At 41.7% G+C, this 22260-nt stretch overlaps 1 protein-coding gene across 2 annotated transcripts in view; it reads left to right on the top strand.

Annotated features, from left to right (window-relative positions):
• MYOF (myoferlin) overlaps positions 1-22260 on the top strand; it is a 175426-nt gene that overhangs the window by 71699 nt on the left and 81467 nt on the right. The window contains exons 8-19 of one of the 2 annotated variants that reach the window (XM_068961266.1): positions 3209-3271; positions 3357-3407; positions 4562-4592; positions 5062-5177; positions 5798-5924; positions 7903-8006; positions 10599-10667; positions 10762-10805; positions 13241-13323; positions 16317-16355; positions 18368-18492; positions 21231-21347. In XM_068961266.1, the coding sequence (XP_068817367.1) occupies positions 3209-3271; positions 3357-3407; positions 4562-4592; positions 5062-5177; positions 5798-5924; positions 7903-8006; positions 10599-10667; positions 10762-10805; positions 13241-13323; positions 16317-16355; positions 18368-18492; positions 21231-21347 (969 nt within the window). The remainder of the gene's footprint in view (positions 1-3208; positions 3272-3356; positions 3408-4561; positions 4593-5061; positions 5178-5797; positions 5925-7902; positions 8007-10598; positions 10668-10761; positions 10806-13240; positions 13324-16316; positions 16356-18367; positions 18493-21230; positions 21348-22260) is intronic. The other variant, XM_068961267.1, reaches the window with a different exon arrangement.

The raw sequence follows: 22260 nt of genomic DNA, 5'->3' as shown, positions 1-22260 counted from the left end.
CCATTTTAATGAATACTTTTGAAATTAGATTTCTCAGCTAAAGGGAAGAATCAAATAACTGAGCTTCTAAACAGACCAATTCATAAATCAATAAAAAGATCTTAGGAAAAAATCCCTAGTTTACATACACATTTTTAACCAAGTGATTCAACTTGGTATCACCAAGGGACAAATGGACATGTGTGTCCTGATGTGATATAATGGAAGAAATTGGCATCACTTGTGTTATTTCTTGTTCAGTGGTGAACTTGAATCTAAATTGTAAGATATTCTGCAAAGCAACTGATCTTGATAGAAATAAATAACAAAAATAAGCGAGGAGTACCGTTCTAGATAAAAGGAAACTTGGGAGATACAACAACCACATACAATGTCAGATCCTCAAATGAATCCTAGATTAAAAAAAAAAAAGCTAAAAACTTTTTTCAGAACAAGTGTAAGAATTTGAAAATTGACTGTTACCTGTTAAATTTTTTGGGTGTGATAATAATGTTGTTGCTGTTCAGTCACTAAGTCGTGTCTGACTCTTTGTGACCCCATGGACTGCAGCACGCCTGTCCTTTCCTGTCTCTTGGAGTTTGCTCAAATTCATGTCTATTGAATCAGAGATGCTATCTAACCATCTCATCCTCTGTCCTCATCCTCTGTTGTCCCCTTCTCCTTTTGCCTTCAGTCTTTCCCAGCATCAGGGTCATTTCCAGTGAGTCAGCTCTTTACATCAGGTGGCCAAAGTATTGGAGCTTCAGTTTCAGCATTATCCTTCCAATGAATATTCAGGGTTGATTTCCTTTAGGATTGACTGGTTTGATCTCCTTGGTCCATTATATAAAAAGATGTTCTTGCTCTTCAGAGATGAGTGCCAATTTTTTTACTTTTTGAAAATAATCTTTTATTGTTTTTACTTTGGGGAAATAATCCCCTCCCCTGCCACTGGTGATTGCTTTTATTTATTTATTTAATTTTTTTTTCTTTTGAACTTTTTATTTTATATTGGGGTATAGCCAATGAATAATGTTGTGATAGTTTCAGGTGAACAGCAAAGGGACTCAGCCATACGCAAATGTGCTTTAAAGGAGTGAAGTATTGCATTATCTAGAACCTTCTTCCAGATAGTTCAGTTCAAAAAAGAGAGTGATAAAGCCAAAAGCCAGTGTCCCAAAATTATAGCAATGATTCTTTCATTTTTTTCTTTTCATTTTTATTTAAAATAAATTTTAAATATTTCTAAGGAAAATGTAGGAGAAAAAAGTCTCAGTTTAAATAAATGCTCTGTCTTTCTCTCTTAGGATTAAACTCTATTGGCACATAAAACTTTGACTTTATGGTAAAACCTCTACATACCCAATTTTCATCTTCCAAGAGTCAACCTTCTTAAACTTGGCTGTTACAACGAGTTAAAATGTGGTCCATACTGACTCTACTAAGGCACTAACAGTATCTAATGAGTAGAGTTGGCTTTACAAGTATTTTGTTAGAAAGAGCAACATTCAGTTCAGTTCAGTCGCTCAGTCGTGTCCGACTCTTTGCGACCCCATGAATCGCAGCACGCCAGGCCTCCCTGTCCATCACCATCTCCCGGAGTTCACTCAGACTCAAGTCCATTGAGTCAGTAATGCCATCCAGCCATCTCATCCTGTGTCGTCCCCTTCTCCTCCTGCCCCCAATCCCTCCCAGCATCAGAGTCTTTTCCAATGAGTCAACTCTTCGCATGAGGTGGCCAAAGTACTGGAGCTTCAGCTTTAGCATCATTCCTTCCAAAGAAATCCCAGGGCTGATCTCCTTCAGAATGGACTGGTTGGATCTCCTTGCAGTCCAAGGGACTCTCAAGAGTCTTCTCCAACACCACAGTTCAAAAGCATCAATTCTTTGGCACTCAGCCTTCTTCACAGTCCAACTCTCACATCCATATATGACCACAGGAAAAACCATAGCCTTGACTAGACGGACCTTAGTCAGCAAAATAATGTCTCTGCTTTTGAATATGCTATCTAGGTTGGTTATAACTTTTCTTCCAAGGAGTAAGCGTCTTTTAATTTCATGGCTACAGTCACCATCTGCAGTGATTTTGGAGCCCAGAAAAATAAAGTTTGACACTGTTTCCCCATCTATTTCCCGTGAAGTGATGGGACCAGATGCCATGATCTTCATTTTCTGAATGTTGAGCTTTAGGCCAACTTTTTCACTCTCCTCTTTCACTTTCATCAAGAGGCTTTTTAGTTCCTCTTCACTTTCTGCCATAAGGGTGGTGTCATCTGCATATCTGAGGTTATTGAGATTTCTCCCGGCAATCTTGATTCCAGCTTGTGTTTCTTCCAGTCCAGCGTTTCTCGTGATGTACTCTGCATAGAAGTTAAATAAGCAGGGTGACAATATACAGCCTTGACGTACTCCTTTTCCTATTTGGAACTAGTCTGTTGTTCCATGTCCAGTTCTAACTGTTGCTTCCTGACCTGCATACAGATTTCTCAAGAGGCAGGTCAGGTGGTCTGGTATTCCCATCTCTTTCAGAATTTTCCACAGTTTATTGTGATCCACACAGTCAAAGGCTTCGGCATAGTCAATAAAGCAGAAATAGATGTTTTTCTGGAACTCTTGCTTTTTCCAGATAATAGCACTAAAAATGGAAGAAAATTAACCTCACCTCTCCAGATCATGCAAGCCCTAAGCACATGAAATAACCTTGATCTTCAGTTAGCTACTAGAGGCTAAATCACTTCAGTCATTTCCAATTCTGTGTGACCCTATGTCCTATAGCCCTCCAGGCTCCTCTGTCCATGGGATTCTCCAGGCAAGAATACTGGAGTGGGTTGCCATGCCCTCCTCCAGGGGATCTTCCCAACCCAGGGATCATACCCACGTCTCTTATGTCTCCTGCATTGGCAGGCAGGTTCTTCACCAACTAGCACCACCTGGGAAGCCCTACCTACTAGATATCTGGTACCAAATGAACAACTCTATTTAGTTAAATAAACGCTATGCACAATTGTTACTTAACCCTTTTCTGATATATAGTTTACCTTGAAGCTCATGATGCTTAAGCTTCAGAGCCTTTTCTGAGATCCTGCAGTAGGTTCACGCAGTCACACCTAATTTGAGGTTGTGTCTTGTATATTTTTTAGGAAGGCCCCTCAAATTTTAGCGTCAGATCCCACTAAACCTTAATCCATCCCTGTTGGCATTCAAACATTTTCCCTTTTTGTTCCAACAGTTATTTTTCTACAATGTCCACCTGACTCCTTCTGAACTGATGGATGAGATCATCAGCATTCGGGTAAGGGGGCCACGGAGTAGGAGGGTGGTGCTCACTAGCTGCCAGGTGAAGCTGGTGATCTTCTCACCACTCTCCTTTCTTCCAGGTTTACAATTCCCATTCTCTGCGGGCAGATTCTCTGATGGGGGAGTTTAAGGTGGGTGTCCACTGTCTGTTTCATTCAACTTGGGTCAAAAATGGGCACTTTCTTGATGAGGAATCTGGTTCCTGGCCAGGACTCAGGGTACCCATCTTGGTGACATTCATAAGGTTATATGTAAGGCATTGATGCCATGATTATTGCTGAAAGCCGGACACAAATGCTGTGGGGTCAAGAAGCCAGTTGAGTGTCCTCTGGCTGGAGTCTAGTCAACTTCCAAAGTATAGCACTTAGCACTTAGCACTTATTCCCGGCCTTAGTCCGAGGGCAGGACGCCTGGGAGCTGCCATACCAGGGCCCTTCACAGAGTTCCTGTTGTGGCTGGAAACCCAGTGCACTGCTACAGAGGGAAGAGTACTTGCCTGTGGCAGGAAGCCCATCACCCCGCTCCACTTGCCAGTAGCCCAGAGCTCTATCTACTGAGTCAGTTATTGTAAATCTGGTGTATGACAGGCAAGCCAAACCGGGGAAGAGCATCAAGGTGCTTTTCCGAGCAGTTCACGCTGGACTTGCTGATAAAGACTGGTTGTGCCTTAGTGATTCCACATGGAATGGGCTGCTTCTTGAAGCAAGTCTTAGAAGATGATTTGGGTCAGTTCATATTCTGCCATTAACTAGCCACTTGTAAACCTCTCTGGTGCTTACTTTCTTCATCTGTAAGATGGGATTATTGTGAAAATGAGGTGAGATACAATATATAAAGCACCTAGCTCTTGGTGCATTGGAGTGCCCAATCAAAGGGTCTGTTAGTATTAGAATTAACTGAAGGAAAAGGTGGAGGAATACTCAATAAGTCGTCCCATATGGTGGCTGTGGCCCAGGTTTGCTTGGGTCTGAGGGTTTCCTCAGAATGTGAGAATTCTATGCTACTGGAAAAGTCCCACCAAACCAGGCCACACTGGTCACTGTGTCTCCTCCAGCTGTGAGACTAGCTCATTCATTCAAAATGATGGATTGCGAGCCTTCTATGTGTCACACCTCAGAGGAGGCATCGGATATACAGAGACAGTAAGATGGAAATGGTGGGTCTTGAAGCAAGTTGTCTAGTCAAAAGCCTTATTTTTTTTAAGTGTAATAATAATGATAGATTCTAGCAGTGACTGAGTGGATTGTAAAATTTGTTTGAACTATTTTAAATTATTTTTTCCCAGATCGATGTTGGATTTGTTTATGATGAACCTGGTAAGTAACATTTTCCCATGAACTTGAAGACTCTGGGAATCAAGAAAATTTGAGGGATCAAAGAATAAAAAATGATGTTTTTCTTGACTGAGAAAAGGAAAGGCTACACCCAGTGGGAATTATGATAGCAGTTTAGTATGGGTGTCTTTTTTTATAATCTAATGGCAATCATCCTAATAGAAACAAATAGATAATTTCTCTGTTCTGTGAGTCCACTTTAACCTTATCAAAATCAAATTATAGAATCAGTGACTAGAGCTTAGAGAGTCTTGTTCAGTCACCCCAGGGCAGGATGTGGGTGGAGAGTCAGTGTGAAGGAGAGAGCATTAGAATGGAGCCTCATCTGGGGAGTATGGCCCGTCCTGAAGACACACTGGAGGAAATACTTGGTTATCTTACTGCAGATGGAATCACGGACCTGTCAGCTTCTCTGTAGTATTCCTGTCCTTTTACGCATTCTTTATTTTAGGTCACGCTGTCATGAGGAAATGGCTTCTCCTCAATGACCCTGAAGATGCCAGCTCAGGTGCTAAAGGCTACATGAAAGTCAGCATGTTTGTCCTGGGAACCGGAGACGAGCCTCCTGTAAGCTCCAAATTCTTGGTCCTCTACGTTTAAAAGGACCCAGAGTTAAGCAAGTGGGCACCAGTCATTGTGAAATGGAGCAGAGCTTCCAGTCAACAACCCCAATCCTCCAATTCCTCCAGCTTTCTGGAATTTTTATTTTCTTCACAACAGAATTATTCCAGCTCACTTAGCTCCTTCCTTGTGTCTGTGAGCAGGTCTTTCATTCAGTAAAGATATGTGTGTTTTTAAGAGTTCCCCACATCACTGCATCTACAGAACCTGGCTCTGTTGCAGAATCAGGCATTGCTACCTAAGAGGACAGTTGTTATTCTAGAAAATTGGGCGGCAAGCCAGTAGCCAGAAAGAAAGTAAAAGAGCTTCAGTAACTGTCTCTCTATTTAGTGCTTAGAAGGTTAAAAAGGACACATTATTTTCTTGTAGTGTATTGGTCAAAGAAACATGAGCATTGATTTTATAGGGCAGTTTTGAGGTTGAATTGGTGCTAAACTCTTAAGCTCAAAACACAGGAAATCCTAATATAAACAGTTATGATTGGCTTTATTTTAACAAGCACAAATTTGGCCTCTTGAAGTGCTGCTTTCCTATGTGTATAATTTGCCACCGTGTGTCCCCAATAGCCTGAGAAACAAGATCGTGATAATGACAGTGATGACGTGGAAAGTAACTTGTTACTCCCTGCTGGCATTGCCCTGCGGTGGGTGACCTTCCTGCTGAAGATCTACAGAGCGGAGGACATCCCCCAGAGTATGTATTGATTTAATCCAGCCCCAGGATTGTCAGTTGCCTGCATGATTACATGTGATAAAAGTAATCATACTCCAAACAGTGTCGGTGCTCCCTGCCATATGTCTTCCTCCTTAAAGGCCTTCATAGAGTTATTTTCATTCATTCTGGCCCTATTGAAAACAACCTAAGCAGATTCATGGGGCAGCCTGTTGCTCCCTGACCCATGGCCCTTATGGAGCCTTTGACCCATTCATCTCTGTTCTTTCTCTCTACTGGGTTCCACACTTTCCCCTTATTCTAAAGGATACCAAACAGAGGTCAGTGGTCAGCATTGCCAACTCCTTTCATCCCAAATGAAACTGAAGTTCTATAAACAAATAAATGTATTTGCTATCAGAGTATTAAAAATGGCTGGGCCAAAGTTGTAAGTGCCAATAACTAGAAGTCTGTCACTATTGTATTAAGAGATTGGGTGCATTTAAGAGAATTACTTAGAGCGATTCCATTCATAGAGGCTAATGTAGGTGCTCGCCTGTCCTTGCTAAGGACCTGGCATCCTCTCTGCCTTGCCTGGTGTGCCTGCTCCCTGCTGGGCCCTGGGACATAGCACCCTCTCCCCATCCTCAGGAGGCATGGGCTGTACAGGCCATGGAGCTCTTCAGGATTTGCTACTTTTCCAGGAACCCCTCCCCTCTAATGACTCCCCAGACCATCTTTCCCTCGGAAATATCTTAAATGAAGTAAATAAATTAAACCTCACATTATAATACCTACTGGGCCTGTTCAACTGAACTCTGTTCACTTTTTTAAATTGGAGTATAATTACTTTACAATGTCGTGTTAGTTTCTGCCATATAACAAAGTGAATCAGTTGTCTGTATACATATATCCCCTGCCTCTTGTGCCTCCCTCCCACCCCCACCCCACCCCTCTAGGTCATCACAGGGCACTGAGCTGAGTTCCCTGTGCTATACAGCGGCTTCCCACTAGCTATTTTACACGTGGTAGTATATGCACATCAATGCTATTCTCTGACCCACTCTCCCCTCCCTCTGCTGTGTCCGCAAGTCCATTCTCTACGTCTGCATCTCTAGTCCTGCCCTGCAAATAGGTTTATCAGTATCATTTTTCTAGATTCCATTTGTATGTGTTAATATAGTTTTTCTTCTTCTGACTTACTTCACTCTGACAGACACTAGGTTCATCCACCTCACTACAGATGAGCCAGTTTCTTTCCTTTGATGGCTGAGTAATATTCCATTGTATATAGGTACCACATCTTCTTGATCCATTCATCTGTCAGTGGGCATCTAGGTTGCTTCCATGTCCTGGCTATTGTAAATAGCGCTGCAGTGAACTTTGGGGTACATGTATCTTTTTGAATTATGGTTTTCTTCAGGGTATGTGCCCAGTAGTAGGATTGCTGGGTCATATGGTAGTTCCGTTTTTAGTTTTATAAGCAACTTCCTTACTCTTCTCCATAGTGGCTGTATCAATTTACATTCCCACCAACGGTGCAAGATCTATTCACTTCTAAGTTTGTTGAAACAGAGATCTGTTGTTTGTAGGGAATTAAACACGTTATGATTATGCCAAATTTCCTGGAGTTACTCAAGAAAAGATGAGGCCTATATGTTGACCTAAACAACATTTTCCAAATCACAACTAGGCCTCAGTTTTTGAATTACCCTGTTTGGATGGACTTGTTTATTCTATTGGTTTCCTCAATAAGTGATTGATTCTCAACATAGTAATTTATTGATTGTTTTCCTGAGACGCTCCCATTAATTTTTAAATTTTGTGGGGAGAACATGTTTTCTCTTTCAACTAAGACAAAGGATTTCTGCAATCCAGTCCCGCTGGCACTTGACACTTTTCAGAATGATTCTCGTTGCAATGGTTTTTCCATACAGGAGACAATTTTTAATTTTGCTGAGTGATTTCTGTTCTCTTAAGAGAATCAGATTTGATTTCTTCTGTGACGTGTTCTTTCCAGTGGATGATGCCTTCTCACAGACAGTAAAGGAAATATTTGGAGGCATCGCTGATAAGAAGAACCTAGTGGACCCTTTTGTAGAAGTTTCCTTTGCCGGAAAAAAGGTTTGTATTTGATCTCAATGTAGATACCTCTAGAAACATGTATTTAAATCACTGTGCTTTCCTTGGGCTGATTTCCTCCTTATTCTTTTTTAAGTAGCCCCCTGATGACCTGGGCACTGTGCAGGAACACAGATTATCAGACTCTGAACATGTCAGACATCTTAGAGGTTTATTTTGGAGTGGAAAGTATGCCAGACTCAGATTAGAAAGATGTGGTCTTTTGTAAGAGTAGAAACGATTCCCAGGCCCCAGCATTATCTTACTCGTAGGCAAAGTCCCTAACCAGCAACAGTGATCCCTGGTCAATGTGGCAGGAGTTCCCACCCTCTGAAATCTAATGCCTGGCGATCTGAAGTGGAGCTGATGTAATAACAATAGAAAAAAGTGCACAATAAATGTAATGCACTTGAATCATCCTGAAGCCATTTCCATCCCCCGTCCATGGGAAAAATTGTCTTTTACAAAACTGGTCCCTCATGCCAAAAAGATTAGGGACCGCTGTGTGGAGGAGAGCCTCCACTACCCAGGTGCCCATTTCTATCATGTTTCTTACCACTGCCCCTGCCATGGTCCAATGAACTGCAGAAACTGAAGAGTCTGGCAGGGGAACCCATCTCAGTCGTCTGATGAGAGCTGAGGGACTCTTGGTGTAAGAACACCTGTAACTACCACTTTTACCTACAAAGATGGTCAAAGATTGTAGAGTGGGATTCCATAGTAGAATAACAGTGTACCACAGTCAGTTCTAGGCATGAGGAAGTAGCATCTACTACATATTGGAACCATGTGTATGTGAAAGTGAGATTTGGCAACACACACACAGGGCTATGTCCCAGGAGAGTCAGTGGGAGATGGCAGAAAAAGTCTCAGTTCTGGAGCTAAACGAGGCCAGATTTAAATTCAGACTTCACCTCACTCCATAGCAAGTGAAGTCAAATTCTTTAACCTCTGAGTCTCAATTTCCTGAATTACATATGAGGATAAGGATAATCTCATAGGATTGTTGAAAGAGTTAATTAATTCAGGAAGTAAACAGCGGGAGCCTGCTAAGTATCAGATACTGTCCCTCACATTGGAGATAAAGAAGTGAGTAGAACAGTCTTTACTCTCATGGAGTTTACTGTGTGATCGAAGGGACAACAATAAGCAAGCAAATAAAAAGTTGCATAATTTCAGTTAGCTCTGAGTACTAAGCAGAAAATAAAGCAGGACAAGAAGTGATGGGTGCAGGGTGTTTGGAGGGGTTTCCAGTTAGTTTATCAAGTGGGATATCTTGGAGGAAGTGATATTTGAACAGCGGCCTGGAAAATGCAGAGATATTGGCCAGGGGAGGGCTTCCAGGCAGAAGGAAGAGCAGCTGTAAAGACCCCAGGGAGGAGATACGTTCACAGTGGATGAATGCCAGCATGGCTGGGGTGGAGCAAGCAAGGGACGAAACCAAGAGATGAGCTCAGAGAGATGAGGTGAGGTGGGCAGGCAAGGCTTTATCAGCCAGAGGATGAACCAGGACTTAGTATTCTAAGTACGCCTGGGAACTGACTGAAGATGCTACACGGGGAATGAGATGCAAGTGGGGATCCAGATGGGAACCAACCACAGGCATCTGGGGCAAGATCAGATGAAAACAGGGATGTCAGCATTTTCTGATGGATTGGATGAGGCATGTGAAGGAAAGAGAGGGGTTGTGACTGACTCTGGTTCAAATCTGAACACCCCTGCGAACAACAATGGAAAGATAGCAGCTAGTTTGGGGAGCAGGGAGAAGGGCTGGTGGGCAAGATCAAAAGATATGTTCGGACATTTTAGTGGAGAGATTCGTATCAGACGGTATGGTAGCAAGTGTCCACTTGCCAGTGCAGGAGACCTGGGTTCGATCCCTGGGTTGGGAAGATTCCCTGGAGAAGGAAACAGCAACCCACTGCAGTTTTCTTGGCTGGGAAATCCCATGGACAGAGGAGCTTGGCGGGCTACAATCTGTGGGGTCGCAAAAGAGCTGGGTACCACTTAACAACTAAACCACAAGTGCTCACTAAATAGCAACTCTTGCATCATTATGCTAATCCAATATTAAAATTTGGCAATTTGAAACTAGCTCTTAGTGCATGCTGCTAAGTCGCTTCAGTTGTGTCCAACTCTGCAACCCCATGGACTGCAGCCTACCAGGCTCCTCCGTCCATGGGATTTTCCAGGCAAGAGTACTGGAGTGGGGTGCCATTTCAGAAGCAAAGATCAGTATACTAAATCCATGTCCTATTTTACCAAATTGTTATTAAGAAAACTTTAATGAGGTTACCAAGTCTGTGGGTTTCCCTGGTGGCTCAGCTTGTAAAGAATCTGCCAGCAATGTGTGGGACCTGGGTTTGATTCCTGGGTTGGGAAGATCCCCTGAAAAAGGGAACGGCTACCCACTTCAGTATTCTGGCCTGGAGAATTCCATGGACTGTATATTCCATGGGGTCACAAGGGTCGGACACAGCTGAGTGACCAAGTCTGTAACATTATGTATGCCAGAATCATAATCCACTATGCATATATTATAAGCTTTCCACAATTAGAAATTTGAATACCTACTCTGTTTTGATGATTTTACAGGTTTGCACAAATATAATTGAGAAAAATGCAAATCCTGAGTGGAATCAAGTCGTTAATCTTCAGATCAAGGTTTGGCTGTCTTTTCTTTTAGAAAAAAAAGTAAGAATACCCTAGTAGTTACTGAATAAGTTGAGAAATAACTACCTTTTTTCTCTTTTAACAGTTTCCTTCAGTGTGTGAAAAAATAAAACTGACAATATATGACTGGTGAGTTAAAAAAGACTTGTGTCTAATTGCAAATTGGAGAAATAAGTATTTGGATTTGGAGAAACTTTACTTTAGATGGTGTAACCCTTACTTTTCAGGATATTTGCGTTTCTTCCAGACAGAAGTGGTACACTGCTCCTGGAACCAGGTGTTTTCTTTAAAAATAATGACAGTAGCTGTTGCAGAAAAGCTTTGGATATCTTGGTTCAACTGCTCATGAACAGAAAGAAGAAAAAATGATCTGAATATACCCCAAGATAAGAAATTAAGGCTTTAAATACTATTAGGCTGTCCAAAATAGACTTCAGAAATGGAGTAAACTATTTCTAGGGAAGAATCAATCAAAACATTGAGAGCTGTTCTCTGTCATTGTTAGAAGGGAAATTGGAGAGAGCTTCCTATGTGATTGAATGCAAAGAAAATGTGTTGAAAGTTTCTGATGGACTTCATACTAGACCAGCATCCTAGCAATGATCAGCCATAATGAGGCTATTCTTGGGTGTATTCTAGTTGGCTGGGGCATTCAGTTGGCAGCCCTCAGCTCCCCGAGAGTAGAAAAGATAAATAGCATCATCACTGGTGCTGGCATCGTCACGACCAGCACCACCATCATCGGTGTTTATTATGATGTTAGCCGCTGTGTTCTGAACACTACTGGTGGCAGGTGCTGTGCCTCTTGCCTTCCCTAGACTATTCCATTTACTCTTTAGAGGACCCCTATGGAATGGAGACTATTATTAGTTCATTTGGCAGATGAAGACTGAGGCTCAGAGAGGTCAGGTGACTTGCCCACAGTCACTCAGACTCGGTTGGGTTTCCAACCTGTCTGGCCCTGATTTTTCCTTTGGCTAAATGTATTTGACTTCCATGTTAGTTCCCTCTTGGCACTATGGTAACAGGACACTTTGGGAGGAGGAGAGAAGGCTTTATTTTGTTCAGTAACCGCATCATAGCTCATGGAGGTCCATGAGGGGGCCTGAGGACAAAATGCCCCTTCCAATGAGTGTGAGCTTGTTTTAAGTCACTTAGACCCTCAGTTGACACCCCAAAGGTGCTCCAGGGGCCTCCAGAACTCACCAGAGTGTGAGTTTGGGCCCTATATAGCTCAGATGACCACTCTGGCCTGCTGACGCCACAGTGGGAGGATCGCTGGCTGAGTCATCCTAGAGTCGCGCATGGTCACGGCAGATGTGGGTTTTCCCCTGATCTTGTTGGCCCTATCCAAAGCAGTGGTAGATTCAGATGTGCAGAGAGACCGTATTTAACTGGGGAATCCTTGGATCCAGATCTTTGTTATATACCCTGTAGGTGTTACAACCGAGGGAAAGCTAAGGATTCTTGAAATGTAGTCTAGACCCTTCTGGATGGACTGAGAGGATGCAAGCTCCACACGTGTGGCTTAATAACCCCCAAATAATAATTTTTTTCCTCATGTATACTGTTGTTAATTACTCACTTTCTGTAACCTAATTTTATTAAACCATATAATATATATTACATAGTATTGCTATAATAGATAATAACATACTATAGTATAATCTTTCCTCAAAATACTGAGTCAAACTTTCCTCCCTCCTGTGGAGTTCTAAACTTCAGAGTGAGTATGACACTAGATGGAATAAAGAGAAGGAATTAAGCAAAAGATGTTATTAATGTAAACCTGTTTGTTACACTCACTGTGTGCCCAGCCAGAGACCACTTCACGAGTTAGGCTCACGAACTATCTTCAGATACAGACAGATAAACAAAGTTGTATGTACTTACAGTGAGCAAACTTACCTAACAACATAGATAAGATTTAGGTTAGAGACAAGTAAATGAAGTCACCCAGTAGATAATCAAGAAATATTTGAATTGAATTGAATGGAAAGGGAATTTTTCCCCCATGAGGGACCCTTAGAAAAGCCTGTTGTAATTTTTAAACCATCATAGTAATCAGGATGAACGTGAGAAAATAAGATACAAACACTTATTCTGTGTAGTGAGATTTTTATTACCCTCATCATGTTATTTGCCTATAACTGACCCATTCACTTCATGACAACAGTATTGAATGTGACCGTAGGCAAATTCCTGGGCCTCTGTAAAAATCTGTTTCCAGCCGAAATTAGTTGTCTGGTTAGATCAGCATTTCTCAGAGGGTTGTTGGAGGGCCATCTGTGTAACAATCAGTTGGGATATATACTTGTTATAAATGCAAACTCTTGTTCTTCATCTCTGCTTTCATTGAGTCGAAAGCTTCAATAGGAAATTAGAGGTGGTGCGGGGTGGGGGCCAGGGGAGCAGTGGGGATTTCCAAGTGATTTTAAAGTGCAGTGAAGCTGCAGGCCCATTGGACAGGGTGATTTCTGAGATCTAGGGTCTTTCCCAGATCTATTGTTGAAACAAAGATCTGTCTTCATAGATGGAGGTCTTAACCTGTTCTTTTAACACAGGGACCGTCTTACCAAAAATGATGTTGTTGGAACAACGTACCTGCACCTCTCTAAAATTGCTGCCTCTGGTGGGGAAGTGGAAGGTGAGTCACACAGGGGGCAGGAATGAGACAGGGCGGAGAACTTCTGGAGAGGGAATGAACTGGGTAGCCACCCGGCAACAGAGCTGGTTTCTTAAAAGCCAAATGTGATGAGTCTAGTGAACCGTTTCAGTGATGTTTTGATGGTGATCAGCAAAATAGTAGATTAGTAACTAATAATTGGGGTAACTATCAATTATTTGTGGAGAAGGAAATGGCAACCCATTCCAGTATTCTTGCCTGGAGAGTCCCTATGGACAGAGGAGCCTGGCGGGTTGCAGTCCATGGGGTCACAAAGAGTCGGACACGAATGAGTGACCAAGACAAGACATCAGTTATTTGAGTTTAAAAATTTTAACTTTCTTACTTCAATCCAAAAACTTTCCCAGTAGGTGTTTTACAGATTTTTGAGTGTCAATATAGAGAGCACCCCCCTTTTTTTTTTCAAGTGGCACTGACATCAGTCCACCCATACATATAATAACATTCCCTTCTCTACAGACTTCCCTGGCAGGAGTGAGGTCAGATGGCATTTGAACCATGTAATCTCCACTCTAGATATTGTGTATTTTGTTTTCATACATTTTATGCTAACAAGCATTGATAACCAATATACTTTTCTTTTTGTTGTTTTATGCATTGAGAACTAATTGCCTATACCTGGTATTCTGGTTCTGTGCATATGTGTGAAACTGTAATAGGGAATGAAGGAATAAATTAAGATGGTCACAGAAATTTAGTGTTAACCCATTACTATCATCAGCAGCTTATTGTTCATTACTAAAATAAAAATAACAAAAATTCCTACAATTATCACTTGCTTAAACGCATTGACTAAAATGAGAAAATCTGAGGCAAATTTTTGTTTTGGAAAACTTAAGATTTCTCTCATCCTCATCTTGTTTAAAAGAGGACTTTACATTATTAGTCACTCAGTTATATCCAACTCTTTGCGACCCCGTGGACTATAGCCCACCAGACTCCTCTGTCCATGGGGATTCTCCAGGCAAGAATATTGGAATGAGTTGCCATGCCCTTCTCCTCCAGGAGATCGTCCTGACCCAGGGATCGAACCCAGGTTTCCTGCATTATAGGTTTTTAAAAAAGATACTGTAAGCCAAGCAATAGATAATATGAATAAGAATCTGAAATATAATATAGAGTTGGTGAAAAAGATATAGATTTTCTTTCTCAAGAAGAAGAAAAAGGCATTAGAAATTCTGAGAGAAATAAAGAGTTGAACCAAGAAATAAAGAGTTGAACCAAGAAGATAATAGTCCAAATATAAAGTCAGGTATAGCATTATTTTAAGCAACTGGTAGAAGGTGAGACGGAGAGTCCCTCTAAGCATTGTCTGCTAAGTGGCATAGGGGACCATGTTGCTGGACCTGTACAAAAGAAATGTAATTACAATTCTTCTTTTCTCTGCATAGAATACTTATGTGGTTGTTATAATGTGAGCACTATTAATTGTTTCTAAAATATTTTTGTTAAACCTGTAGTCAAAGCTCTAAAGAGAAGGTAAATATCACCTCTTACAATGTAAAAGTACAGAAGATAGTGCTTAGAAGTGAAAAGAAGTGGAAGGTTGGAGAGGGTGGGCATGCTATTAACTTCGTATCAAGTGAAGGATCCAGATGTAAAGGTTAGATTAGACAGATGAGTGAATAAAGAAACTCTGGTGCATATACACAATGGAATATTACTCAACCATATAAAGGAACACATTTGAGTCGCTCTAATGAGGTGGGTGAACCTAGAGCCTATTATACAGAGTAAAATAAGTCAGAAAGAGAAAAATATCATATATTAACGCATATGTATGGAATCTAGAAAGATGGTACGGATGAACCTATGTACAGAGCATCAGTGGAGATGTAGACATTGAGAACAGACTTGTGGACACAGTGGGAGAAAGAGAGGGAGGGATGAATTGAAAGAAAACATTGAAACATATACATTACTATATGTAAAATAGACAGTGGGAATTTTCTGTAGACGAAGGGAGCTCAAACCTGGTGCTCTGTGACAACCTAGAGGAGTGGGATGGGGTAGCAGAGGGGAGGGAGGTTCAGGAGGGAGGGGACATGTATTTACTTATGGCCGATTCATGTTGATGTATGGCAGAAACTAACACAATATTGTAAAGCAATTATCCTCCAATTAAAATTTTTTAAAAGGTTAGATTAAATTATTGGGTAGACAAAAACTGGTTAAAGATTAGACGGAATTTATTGGTCAAAGGCAACCAATAGAGTGATTAAAATCATGCTATAAACTCTTATGGGAGGAAGTGTAAAAATCACTGTAACTCACTTATCATTGGCAGGAAGTCATTAAATATCACCTGAAAATGATTATCCAAGAAATAACAGAATACACATTTTCCTTAGTGATATGGTGGTAATATCCAGAAGAACTACAAATGAATTGTTACAAGCAGTGCCAGCCTCTGTCTCTGAGGCCTTCTTTCACTGCAGGCCCTGCAAGACAGTCTCTGATAGGGTCTCAGAGTAACAGTGAGCAGTAGCCATTCCCTGCAAAGAAACAGATAACGTACTGGCAACTATAGGCCTTTGTTTACACAGCCTTCTACTAAATTAACTTGGGTTGTCTGGTCTTAGTCCTAGCTAAGTCAGAGACGAGACACGTAAATGCTTTATTAAAACTATGGAATGTTGGTAACTTCCCCAGGCCTCCTTTGATGGTGGGAAGCTGGCACTCAGATGCTTCACTGCTTCGGGGCTGATGAGGCTGGGCTATTTCCTGTGTGGCTATGCTACCGGGTGTCACAGTCTTGAGCCATTTTGTATTTAACTGGTGGTGATATTTGTATAAATGACAAAAGGGTCATGTGATTTGAGTCTGGATTTGGGATTTTCCTGGTGTTGCTAAACCGCTTACCTATTGTTGGATTTGATTAACTTTTTCCAGTGTCTCTTTTATAATGCCTGTGTTTCTCTTATTGTTTAACCAATGGTATTTTTACTACATAGATTTCTCATCCTCGGGATCTGGGGCTGCATCGTATACAGGTTTATGCTTTGTAATTTTGCTATCTTCTAGATCTTTCTGTTTATTATTATCTTATTAAGAACTTATCAACTGATTGCTTTAGCACTTTTTTTTAACTTGCATTTTATTGTCTTGAATATAGTTGTGTTAGAGTAACAATTTCTGTATTACTGTTGCATGGTTGTCCTGCAAAGCTGAGTTTAAGCAAATGGGCTAACCGGGCTTTGCTACATGCCTCATGTTTTCACCTAGATATATACCATCCTGGCTTCACTGTAAATAATTGTATAACATTTTTTTTTTCCACTTTGTACCTTGAACAGTCATCTTCCAACTCTGTGGGATCAGAGCACGTCCTTGGTTTGCACATTTGCCATTCTTTGCAAGTTTGCTCAATGCGCTCACACTTGACCTTACAACCCTCTTACAGCAGATGTTGTTTCCCTAATAGATGAAGACTTTGTGATTTAAGAAATTTGCCTTCTTTCAAAAAAAAAAAAAACCACATGATGCCCCCTGCCATTCTAACCACCCAAGGTTGTAGTGAGAGGGGAAAAAAGGGATTGCATGTAAGAAAGCTTGCAAACTGCAAAATTAAGGTATTATCATCTGCCTTTCTATTATTGACACAATGCCTCATTCTTATGTTTTTAAAAATCCAGCTTCATTATCTTACAGTCATACTTTATATGACTATTAAAGTGGTCTTTAACAAATGTGTAACAAACATGGCAGATTTGATCACATTTCATTCAACCAATCAAAAAATATTTATGTGGTAGTACTCCAAGATAGAACTAGGACTAGGAGTTTAAGGATTCAGAATAAAACACATTTGATTCTTACCCACCCACCAAAGGAATTTATAGTGTTCTCACAGACATAGCAGCTATTTAAAGTTTAAAAATTGAAATATAAAGTGATAAAATAATAGAAGTCCAAAATGCAAAAGAGCCTCAAAAAGGTGAAAAAGATTGCTAACTACAAGTGTCTACAATTTGCTCAGCTGTTTATGAGTAGGTACTCTGCTCACCTACTACTTGACATTTGTAATTCTGCCTTAGTTTTAAGCCTAGAGTTGGAAAGGGCCGTAGAGTTGATCCGGTCAACCTCTCATCCACAGGGGAAGAGTTTTGACCATCTCCTGAAAGACAAAATACAACTCTTGGCCTTAATATTTCCTCTGCTCCCAGTATAATCTGTCCCATTATGTGACACTACTAATTCATAGAAAGATCATCCTTACATTGAGTGAACCAAAGGTGGCCTCCTTGTAGCTCCCAATAGTGGTCCTTCCTCTGCTTATTGGAAGCAAGTCCATCCCTCCTCCATATGGGAGCCATTCGGATGGCTGAAGGCAGCTCTTGTATTTCTCTGTCTTCGCCTGCAGTCTCTCTCTGACTCCACTATTTCTTACATTGTCTGCAGTGCCCTTCACTGGGGAGTAGTCTTGCTGAGACCAGGTAGCAGAAATAAGAAGCATATTGGATCATCATCAGAGATAGAATGTCATGAATGGAGATTTCACGCTGCTTATGAATGTCATAGGGCCATAACCATAGGCAGAAAGTTCACTGTTATATATAAAAATTTTAAATGTCTTGTGTTTTTAAAATCACCTGCCATCATACTAACTACTTGAGACTAAATGATATTTTGGAGGAACAAATAAAATTAACCTGATAAATGTCATTTAAATGACTTCCCGAAACAGTATACTCTATCCCAGTTGTCAGCGACATGCTTGCTACAATTGCCAATTATAAACTTGCAAAAAATGTGAAGATCAACTTCTTTCATTTGAATAGTATCATCTTTATGTTTACCTGAACTAACCCCCCAATGTTTTTATTTAGTGTTTTATAGTGATAAGATAGAAATATGGCAAGTCTCACAAGTGTTTACAATTTGCACTAATACAACTAACACAAAATGGAGGAAAACTGTCTCACCCAGCTAACTAATAACTAATGTCTATTTCAGCAGAATGGTGTTAAAAGCCTAAAATACTAATGATGATGTTCTCTCTCAGTGAATACAGGAGAAACAGAGGTGGGCTTTGTTCCAACTTTTGGACCTTGTTATCTGAACCTATATGGAAGCCCCAGAGAGTACACGGGATTCCCAGATCCCTATGATGAGCTAAATTCTGGAAAGGTTAGTTCTTCAATTAAGGTGTGTTATTAATGAGCACTGACTCCAGATTTCTTTTTCTAATGGTTATGATTAAGTCTCGTATTTAAGAGACCTCCCTACCCTCAGAGGCCCACCAGATGACGGATAAAGTGTTTTTTGTAGTTGTTTCTTGGTTTTGTTTTCTATTTTTTGGCCTCGTGGCATGTGGGATCTTAGTTCTCTGACTGGGGATTGAACCTGTGTTTCCTGCAGTAGAAACAAGGTGTCTTAACTGCTGGACCACCAGGGAAGTCCCTGATTAAGTGTTGAAGAATGGAGATCTCATGTTGCTCAAGTCTTAGAAGGCAAGGTAGGAACGGATCCTGAGGTCATTTCACATGGCAATTGCAAATGCATAGCATGGCCTTAGGAAGCATCACTACGAACACAGCTAGTGGAGGTGATGGAATTCCAGTTGAGCTATTTCAAATCCTAAAAGATGATGCTGTGAAAGTGCTGCATTCAATATGCCAGCAAATTTGGAAAACTCAGCAGTGGCCACAGGACTGGAAAAGGTCAGTTTTCATTCCAATCACTAAGAAAGGCAATGCCAAAGAACGCTCAAACTGCTGCACAACTGCACTCATCTCACTTGCTAGTAAAGTAATGCTCAAAATTCTCCAAGCCAGGCTTCAGCAATATGTGAACCGTGAACTTCCAGATGTTTAAGCTGGTTTTAGAAAAGGCAGAGGAACCAGAGATCAAATTGCCAACATTTGCTGGGTCATCGAAAAAGCAAGAGAGTTCCAGAAAAACATCTATTTCTGCTTTGTTGGCTATGCCAAACCCTTTGACTGTCTGGATCACAGTAAACTGTGGAAAATTCTGAAAGATGGGAACACCAGAGACCACCTGACCTGCCTCTTGAGAAACCTGTATACAGGTCAGGAAGCAACAGTTAGAACTGGACATGGAAAACAGACTGGTTCCAAATAGGAAAAGGAGTACGTCAAGGCTGTATATTGTCACCCTGCTTATTTAACTTCTATGCAGAGTACATCATGAGAAACACTGGCCTGGAGGAAGCACAAGCTGGAATCAAGATTGCTGGGAGAAATATCAATCACCTCAGATATGCAGATGACACCACCCTTATGGCAGAAAGTGAAGAACTAAAGAGCCTCTTGATGAAAGTGAAAGAGGAGAGTGAAAAAGTTGGCTTAAAGCTCAACATTCAGAAAACAAAGATCATGGCATCCGGTCCCATCACTTCATGGCAAATAGATGGGAAAACAGTGGAAACAGTGTCAGACTTTATTTTTGGGGGCTCCAAAATCACTGCAGATGGTGATTACAGCCATGAAATTAAAAGACGCTTACTCCTTGGAAGTAAAGTTATGACCAACCTAGATAGCATATTCAAAAGCAGAGGCATTATTTTGCCAACAAAGGTCTGTCTAGTCAAGGCTATGGTTTTTCCTGTGGTCATGTATGAATGTGAGAGTTGGACTGTGAAGAAAGCTGAGTGCCAAAGAATTGGTGTTTTTGAACTGCGGTGTTGGAGAAGACTCTTGAGAGTCCCTTGGACTGCAAGGAGATCTCAACTAGTCCATCCTAAAGGAGATCAGTCCTGGTTGTTCATTGGAAGGACTGATGTTGAAGCTGAAACTCCAATACTTTGGCCACCTGATGCGAAGAACTGACTCATTGGAAAAGACCCTGATGCTGGGAAAGATTGAAGGCAGGGGAAGGGGACAACAGAGGATGAGGTGGTTGGATGGCATCACCAACTCGATGGACGTGGGTTTGGGTGGACTCTGGGAGTTGGTGATGTATGGGGAGGCCTGGCGTGCTGCAATTCATGGGTCGCAAAGAGTCGGACACGACTGAGCGACTGAACTGAGCATGCCCATTCCCCCTTCCTAGACTTAGGGCAGATGTCAGTAATCAATGTTGGCTCTTTCCAAAAAGCAAATGTGCTATCTCAGAATTCTGTTGAATGACATATTCTAGGAATTTGCTGAAAGATTGAAAGTGACACGCTTGATATTGCTATCTCTGATGTGATCCAACCTCTTCATTTTCTAGATGAAGACATGGAGGCCCAGAGGTGGGAGGTGGTCTTTCCACCACATTAGGAGCCCAAGTACTGTCTTTTAGTTAGCTGCCAAAGCCCAAGAAGGGAACTAGGGTAGAGAGAAAGCCCTGGGGGGTGAAGGTGGGGTGGAGGGCTGGCAGTGGAGGTGGAAGCCTTCCCTTCCTCTCCAGAGGGTTCTGCTGCTAACACTGCTGACTCTGTTGGGAGGAGTATCCGTAATTCATCCTCACAGTCCACCACACCCAGAACATCTTCCTCTTTTATTTCATGGCTCCTCTGAGACTTGCCCTGGTTGCCAACATGGCTGCCTCCCTATTCTGAGAAAAGGAGCCAAGTTAATGCAGACAAATGCAGACCTGAAGTACAGTGAGGGAGATTTCAAGCCCCTTCCACCCCCACCTCAGCCCCTGGGAACCCCTTCCAGATCTAAGCATGGCTTGAAAGCCTCTGGCCCCCCAGCCGTGACTAAAATCCCTTTTAGCCCTGACTACCCTGGCTCTCTTTGGGATCCTTCCTGAAGTCATTGGTTCTTCTCTCAGATAACAAAGACGAGCTGAGAGAGTTACTGACTGGTTCATTTTGGGAAGGAGAAATTTGAAGTTGTATCTAGGTTAGCCCACAAGAGAGAGCTTTTGACTGTTGTTCATGCCTGGAAAAATAATCCTGCACTGTTGCCTTTCAGGGGGAAGGAGTTGCCTACAGAGGCAGAATCTTGGTTGAATTAAGCACTTTACTTGAAAAGACACCACCAGATAAAAAGCTTGAGTCCATTTCGAGTGATGACCTGCTGGTTGTTGAGGTAAATGTTGGTGCGTGTATGGCATGTGGTGTGGAAAGGATACTGGAGAGAGTGGGTGGTGGAGGGCTAGTGTTGGCCTGCCTGAGTCACCGGGTCTGAAGGGGACGTCCAGGGACTGGAGGGTCAGCTGTGGCAGAGGTGGAGAGAGGGGAGTCATAGCAAGAGCCCCTCAACACCCTCTTGGTCTGTCTATCACAGCCTATGGGGGTGATGAGACTTGCTTTATCTTTGAGAGGTTAATTCCCTGCTGCAAGCTGGCAAGTGCAGTGATACCTCCCATACAGAATGGCTTGTTGGCTAACTGGGCTTGGGTGTGTCATGGGGACGTGGTCACAAGAGCCATTCCAGATGGTACAGCGGCCATTAAAAGTCACTTCATCTTCAGAAGTAACTGCCATGTCTCGGGCTTCCTAGCATGTGAGGGCATGTTTATATTAATGCTCACGTTACAGTAGGCATTGAGCCCCCAGTCCTTCTCAAAGACAGGAGGTCTTCCAAGCTCACCTTTCCAGCTCTTTATTTTTCCTTTTTTCTTTAAAACAAATTTTTTTATTGGAGTATGTTTGATTTACAATGCTGTGTTAGTTTCAGGAGTCTAGCACAGGGATTCAGTTATATATATTCTTTTTTCAGGTTCTTTTCCCTTATAGGTTATTATAAAACTGTTGAGTATAGTTCCCTGTGCTATACAATAGGTCCTTGTTTTTTTAATATTTATTTATTTTCGGTGGCTGTGCTGGGTCTTAGTTGCAGCATGTGGGTTGTTTTAGTTATGGTATGTGGGATCTTTATTTGCAATATGTGGGATCTAGTTCCCTGGCCAGGGGTGAAACCAAGTCCTGTACGTTAGGAGCGCAGAGTCTTAGCAACTGGACCACTGGAGAAGTACCTAGTCCTTATTTCTTTTTCTTTC

The sequence above is a fragment of the Capricornis sumatraensis genome, chromosome 23 (genome assembly GCF_032405125.1).
Source record: "Capricornis sumatraensis isolate serow.1 chromosome 23, serow.2, whole genome shotgun sequence".
NCBI classification, from domain to species: domain Eukaryota; kingdom Metazoa; phylum Chordata; class Mammalia; order Artiodactyla; family Bovidae; genus Capricornis; species Capricornis sumatraensis.
This window is presented reverse-complemented; position numbering and strand designations above follow the sequence as displayed.